The 7500-nt window shown below is 45.9% G+C and overlaps 1 protein-coding gene across 1 annotated transcript in view; it reads left to right on the top strand.

The window, feature by feature from the left end:
- The window catches only part of wdr18 (WD repeat domain 18), a 96715-nt gene that overhangs the window by 12788 nt on the left and 76427 nt on the right, over positions 1-7500 (top strand). The window contains exon 4 of the mRNA XM_062556904.1: positions 4060-4201. Coding sequence (XP_062412888.1) covers positions 4060-4201 — 142 coding nt within the window. The remainder of the gene's footprint in view (positions 1-4059; positions 4202-7500) is intronic.

Raw genomic sequence — 7500 nt, 5'->3', positions numbered from 1 at the left:
GTGTTCTGCATTCTGTATTCTGTGTCTTCCTGTTGGTCAGTGTTCTGTGTTCTGTTGGTCATTGTCCTGTGTTCTGTGTTCTGTTGGTCGTTGTTCTGTGTTCTGTGTTATGTTGGTCAGTGTTCTGTGTTCTGTTGGTCATTGTTCTGTGTTCTGTTTTCTGTTGGTCAGTGTTCTGTGTTCTGTGTTCTGTTGGTCATTGTTCTGTGTTTTGTGTTCTGTCGGTCAGTGCAGAGCCATATAGATATGGCTCTGGGTCAGTGTTCTTCTGAGCTCTGTGTTGTGTTGGTCAGTGTTCTGTGTTTGTATGTGGTGTTCTGAGGTCTTCCTATCTATATGTTACTGATCCATGCTGGAACTGCTCATTACCAACCTAATTGGCTTCCAATATGGCAGTGTTGAGGACACGTTCAGCTCATAGCTAACTTTTATTGTAAAGCTGTTGGCTTACTAACTAGAGAACTGTGAATCTTCAGTAGAACATCACTAATGATCTGGCCTTGTAGAAAATGTGTTGATGTTTCAAGTGGTAGAATTAAATAGTAAATTATGTCTGTGTGATTGATATTATGACATTTAATTTAAGCTTGTCAAACTTTGCAAAACAGGCAGCCAAAGGCAGGTGAAGATTGAGCAGTTCAACCATGACTGTGATAATTTAGTCAGTAAATTGGAAAGAGCAAGAGATGTAAATGTAATGGTTGTCTGAGTTAAATCCCAGTGAACACACATCGCTCTCACACTCACGCCAGCCTTCTCTTGCTCCTGTTCCTCATGTGTGAGATGTGAATGTAGGAGCCCTCTTCTCTCCTCATGTGTGCTGAGATGTGAATGTAGGAGCCCTCTTCTCTCCTCATGTGTGTTGAGATGTGCATGTAGGAGCCCTCTTCTCTCCTCATGTGTGTTGAGATGTGAATGTAGGAGCCCTCTTCTCTCCTGGCTGTTCCTCATGTGTGCTGAGATGTGAATGTAGGAGCCCTCTTCTCTCCTCATGTGTGCTGAGATGTGAATGTAGGAGCCCTCTTCTCTCCTCATGTGTGCTGAGATGTGAATGTAGGAGCCCTCTTCTCTCCTCATGTGTGCTGAGATGTGAATGTAGGAGCCCTCTTCTCTCCAGGCTGTTCCTCGCTGTCCACGCTGTTCTCTCCCCCAAAGGGGGCGCACACCATTTGCAATTCCGAGTTCCCGGATGTGAGTTCATCTTTTGGACCACGCTCCTCTGTCTTCGGTTCTGTTTTTCTGTTAGTTATGTTCTGTGGTACATGTGTTCTGTGTTACTTGTTGTATGTTCTACGGGCCATGTTCTTTATCCCGTCTTCTGTGTTCTGTTTATTGTGTTCTGTGTTCTGTGGTACACGTGTTCCGTGTTAAATGTTCTGTGTTCTGTTTGTTATGTTCCGTGTTCTGTTTGTTGTGTTCTGTGTTCTGCGGTGCATGTTCTGTGTTCATGTACTGCTGAGTTGCCTCATGGTCTTAGTGCCCTGGGCCTCGTGCACAAAGCTTGTGTGCGCACAACAGTGTTGCGTACGCCATCTTTCACACTCACGGTCAAATGTAACAACAGTGTTGCGTACGCCATCTTTCACACTCACGGTCGAATGTATCAGGAGTGAAATGAACGTGCTGTTGCGTACAGCATTTTTTGATCATTTTCGATGTGTCTGGCCTCTGCACATGTTCCTTGTGTCTAGACCACACACACACACACACACACACACACACACGATGTGTCTGGCCTTTGCACATGTTCCTTGTGTCTAGACCCTTATTTGCACAGGTTCCCATACGGAGATTGTTACAGCCCTAGTGGTTAGTATTGGTTGTATTGATAAGGCTGGTTGTATTGATAAGGCCTTAAGGGAGCAGGTTGTCATTCAAAGATCGGTGTCCCACAAAAAAAGCCTCTTTTCCAGGTGCTAGAGATGCCTTGCATGAGTCTGAATCTCTGATGCATCTGTGGACCTCATTTGCACACTTCTCCAATCAGCACTCTTTCATTATTCAGAACAGATCTGTTGTGTGCTGCTGTTTTGCAAGTATGGATCCACGGCACATCTAGAGACACTGCCTACAGTAGGTGGTGAAGAGACACTAACACTAAAGCTGTTTACTGGAGCTCTATCTCCATGAGAAGTTGTACTGCAATGACATGCTTTTATTCGGTACATTTTGCTTTGTTTGTTTGTTTTGTTTGACATTTGTTTGTTTTGTTTGACATGTATACTTTTTTTCTTATACCAGAAAAATGAGGAAGATACGGAACAGGCATAGCAAAAATGTTCATTTTGAGAACTAAATTGTGCATTTTGTTGTCCAGTGTAATGATTGATTGAAATCACACAGTGACTTGCCGGCAGGATCTGTTGTCTGAAGGCAAACGTTGCTTTGGCTGCATGTTTGAAGTGTTTTGAGAGAGTAACAGTCACTTGCAAGCAAAACGTGTCATTTTGGCTAGAGTGACCCAAGCATCAAAGTGAACAACTGAAACATGCAGAGCTTTGGCATCACCCACTCTCACGTCCAGCAGTGACCAGGGACTTTATTTGATTGTGTGTGTGTGTGTGTGTGTGTGTGTGTGTGTGTGTGTGTGTGTGTGTGTGTGTGTGTGTGTGTGTGTGTGTGTGTGTGTGTGTGTGTGTGTGTGTGTGTGTGTGTGTGTGTGTGTGTGTGTGTGTGTGTGTGTGTGTGTGTGTGTGTGTGTGTGTGTGTGTGTGTGTGTGTGTGTGTGTGTGTGTGTGTGTGTCCAGCACTCTCACATGTCCAGCAGTGACTCCATTTAATGGGAGTTTATGGTAACTATGGTAACCCAGGGACATGGTAGGGTCACTAGCTAATCGTTAGCGTGCTGTATCTGTGACCCTGGACACACACACACACACACACACACTGGCCACTCTAGATATCACCTGCATTTAATTATGGAGCTGGAAGGAGATTGATGTATTGACCACTTGACTGATCGGTGTGTGTGTGGTCTTTTCGATTGTGAATGGACGGGGGACGCTTGCCCTTTGACCTGTGTGTATGTGTGTGTCGATGCGGGGTGGTCATTCCGAGGGGAGATGTGTGTGTGTGGATACGCCGTGATCATTCCGAGGGGAGATGTGTGTGTCGATGCGGCGTGGTCATTCCGAGGGGAGATGTGTGTGTCGGCAGCTTTAATCCCGTCTGGGAATGCTGCCCAAACAAGGAAACAGAAGGGTCCGCTCCCGCTCCTCTCCGCTGACCTCCGATGTTCCACTCCGCTCTGCTGACCAACAACACTCTCGGGCCTGTTGCGCCGTTTTTACAAGATCAGAAACACCACATGAACACACACACATCAACACAACACACACATCAACACAGCAATACAACACCACATCAGCACACACACATCAACACAGCAATACACACACATCAACACATCAATACTGTACATCAGACACCAGTAGACTCATCTCTTGTGAAAGCTACTTGAGGCGTAACCATAGGTGTAACCAGCTGTATTTTCCCAAAGTCCTGTTTTCTCAGACTGATGAAGCACATGTGTGTCTGTGTGTGTGTGTGTGTGTGTGTGTGTTTGAGGAGATAGCATCTATGCTAAAGGCTATAGACTGATGAAGCACATGTTTGTTTGAGGAGATAGCATCTATGCTAAAGGTTATAGACTGCAGGCTATAGACTGTACAGATGTGGCTGATATATGCTGGAGAGAGGAAGCATGATGTGTGATGTCAGTGCTGTTCTCATTGGTTAACTCACTCCAGTTAGGAAGAGCGCTCACGTCTCATTGGTTAACTCACTCCAGTTAGGAGGAGCGCTCACGTCTCATTGGTTAACTCACTCCAGTTAGGAGGAGCACTCACGTCTCATTGGTTAACTCACTCAAGTTATGAGGAGCGCTCACGTCTCATTGGTTAACTCACTCAAGTTAGGAGGAGGGCTCACGTCTCATTGGTTAACTCACTCAAGTTAGGAGGAGCACTCATGCCTCTGCTCTGCATGACAACTCTGTAAGGTCTGCTGTGATTGGTTGGCTGATTTTTAATTGACCAATCATGTTCTGTTTTGTTGCAGCGTGGTGCAGCTGGACTCCTCCCACACCCCTGAGCCCCGTCACGTCCTGTCACGCCACTCGCTGCCCGTCACCGACATCCACTGCGGCCTCATGGGAGCTCAGGCTCGCGTCGCCACCGCCTCCCTCGACCAGACCGTGAAGGTGAGCGCCGTCCCCGAGCACCACACACACACACACACACACACACACACACACACACACACACACACACACACACACACACACACACACACACAAACAACACCAGCCGTCCCTCAAACTCCCAAACTCATCCTGCGCACACACACACACACACACACACACACACACACATACACACATACAACACCAGCCGTCCCTCACACTCCCAAACTCATCCTACACACACACACACACACAGAGCACAACACAAGCAGGACATTTCACAGGACTTTCTCTCACACTGTCAAACTGTCTTAGACAACATCTTTCATAACAACATCTCTACAGACAGCATCTTTCATAACAACATCTCTACAGACAACATCTTTCATAACAACATCTCTACAGACAACATCTTTCATAACAACATCTCTACAGACAACATCTCTACAGACAACATCTTTCATAACAACATCTCTACAGACAACATCTTTCATAACAACATCTCTACAGACAGCATCTTTCATAACAACATCTCTACAGACAACATCTCTACAGACATCTCTACAGACAGCATCTTTCATAACAACATCTCTACAGACAGCATCTTTCATAACAACATCTCTACAGACAACATCTCTACAGACAGCATCTTTCATAAAGATCTCCTAACAGACAGCAGCATTCCCAGAAGCACCAGCAGACACATTTGCATTCAAAACTCTCTGAAAGTGGTGAGCTTGGTCAAAGCGCAGAGCAGCTTTTAGAGATTAACAGTGTTGTCCACTTCAGTTCACTATCTGGTTATCAGTGTTGTCCACTTCAGTTCACTATCTGGTTATCAGTGTTGTCCACTTCAGTTCTCTATCTGGTTATCAGTGTTGTCCACTTCAGTTCACTATCTGGTTATCAGTGTTGTCCACTTCAGTTCACTATCTGGTTATCAGTGTTGTCCACTTCAGTTGACTATCTGGTTATCAGTGTTGTCCACTTCAGTTGACTATCTGGTTATCAGTGTTGTCCACTTCAGTTCACTATCTGGTTATCAGTGTTGTCCACTTCAGTTGACTATCTGGTTATCAGTGTTGTCCACTTCAGTTCACTATCTGGTTATCAGTGTTGTCCACTTCAGTTTACTATCTGGATATCAACAGCATCCACAAGGATGAGCTTTAAACAGAGATCACCACATCGCTCACAGCTTTCACTTACTGTAGCAGTCATCATCATCATCATCACCATCATCATCATCATCATCATCACCATCATCATCATCATCATCATCACCACCATCATCACCTTCATCATCATCATCACCTTCGTCATCTGCTCTAGCCAGTGTGCCTTTAACATAATCATCATCATCATCACCTTCATCATCTGCTCTAGTCAGTGTGCCTTTAATGCTTCATCATCACCACCATCATCATCATCATCACCATCATCATCATCATAATCTTCACCATCACCATCTGTCCTAATCCATGTGCCTTCAACTCATCATCATCATCATCATCATCATCATCATCATCACCGGCTTTGTGTGGAGACATGTTTAGTGGTGAGCTTGCGTGTGGTTGTGCTGTCGGCTCAGCTCAGATGTCCTGCTGGGCTCAGCTCTCAGCTCTCAGCTCTCGGCTCTCTGTTCTCCATCTCACTGTGCTGCTGTTCTGTGTGGATCATTTGGACTCGCTGTCTCCCTGTCAGCCTCCGCTCACACTAATGGAACCGAGGAAACATCCGTATCGCCGAGTTGCATCTAGTTAAACTCCAGGAATGGAGAGGAAAAGAGGGGGGGGGGGGGACATAGCTGTGGGTTATGGTTCTCTCACAGGAAATTCATGATGGGTGACTTTTAGAAGTGGAGAGGCAGACATCATCAGTGAAATTAACATCGCCAGCGCTTTGAACACTCTCCCGTCTGCAGGGTCAGCCTGGGACGCCCCAAATTGGATTTGGTTTTGATAGAGAGTGCTGGAGTATATAATATATAATATATTTCAGCAGCCTATCTGGCCCGCACTCCTCCATCGCTCCCATTCTCTTTTCATAAGTCGCTTCAGCTCCGGAGGAACTGCATCAGTCCACAAGTCAAGAGAGAGCAAGTTTGTTCACACAACTCTGAATAGAAATATGAGGACAGTTGAGATGTTTGGAAATGGAGTAGAAATATGAGGACAGTTGAGATGTTTGGAAATGGAATAGAAATATGAGGACAGTTGAGATGTTTGGAAATGGAGTATTTTGTGTTTCTGCACAGTTACATGGTGACAAGACGTTTGAGAATGTCAGTGTCAAGATTCAGTTTAGTATTCCAAATGATTAAGTTATATCACTCCTGATTGGTTGGGATGCCTAGTGCATGAGGATAGCAGCAGTCCTGATTGGTTGGGATGCCGAGTGCATGAGGATAGCAGCAGTCCTCCTGATTGGTTGGGATGCCGAGTACATGAGGATAGCAGCAGTCCTGATTGGTTGGGATGCCGAGTACATGAGGATAGCAGCAGTCCTGATTGGTTGGGATGCCGAGTGCATGAGGATAGCAGCAGTCCTGATTGGTTGGGAGGCCTAGTGCATGAGGATAGCAGCAGTCCTGATTGGTTGGGATGCCACGTGCATGAGGATAGCAGCAGTCCTGATTGGTTGGGATGCCTAGTGCATGAGGATAGCAGCAGTCCTGATTGGTTGGGATGCCTAGTGCATGAGGATAGCAGCAGTCCTGATTGGTTGGGATGCCTCGTGCATGAGGATAGCAGCAGTCCTGATTGGTTGGGATGCCTAGTGCATGAGGATAGCAACAGTCCTGATTGGTTGGGATGCCTAGTGCATGAGGACAGCAGCAGTCCTGATTGGTTGGGATGCCTCGTGCATGAGGAGGCTCCACAGCTCTAGACGGGCTGGTGTGTGATGCCCAGAATTACTTTTGAGTTTTGGTGAAGCATGAGGAACATTGTGCTCGATTAAAATCACAAACTCTACCTTTGAGGAACCTAGTTATGTGTATATTAAACTGTAGTGCAGCTTAAATCTTTAAGCTTGTGCATTGAGTGAGCAGTAGGCTCCACCATACCCCATCTGAAGCCCTCTTAGCTTAGTCAATATGGCTGAGTGTTTCAGACAGATGTGTTGCTGTGTGGTGGGATTCCTAATCAATTAGATCTTGCCGTGTGGAGAGACTCCTGATCAATACCCAGCGGGATTGAGCACAGAGTGGTGACCATATGGTTGGTTTCAGGATATTAGCCATAGATTACCCGTCACTTTACATTAAGCAGACATCTGCACTTTGATGTTAATGTATACATGCAGGTTGTGTTTGG

The sequence above is a fragment of the Sardina pilchardus genome, chromosome 15 (assembly GCF_963854185.1).
Source record: "Sardina pilchardus chromosome 15, fSarPil1.1, whole genome shotgun sequence".
In the NCBI taxonomy this organism is placed as follows: Eukaryota; Metazoa; Chordata; class Actinopteri; order Clupeiformes; family Clupeidae; genus Sardina; species Sardina pilchardus.
Note: the sequence above shows the minus strand (reverse complement) of the source record. Positions and strands in the feature narration are given on the sequence as shown.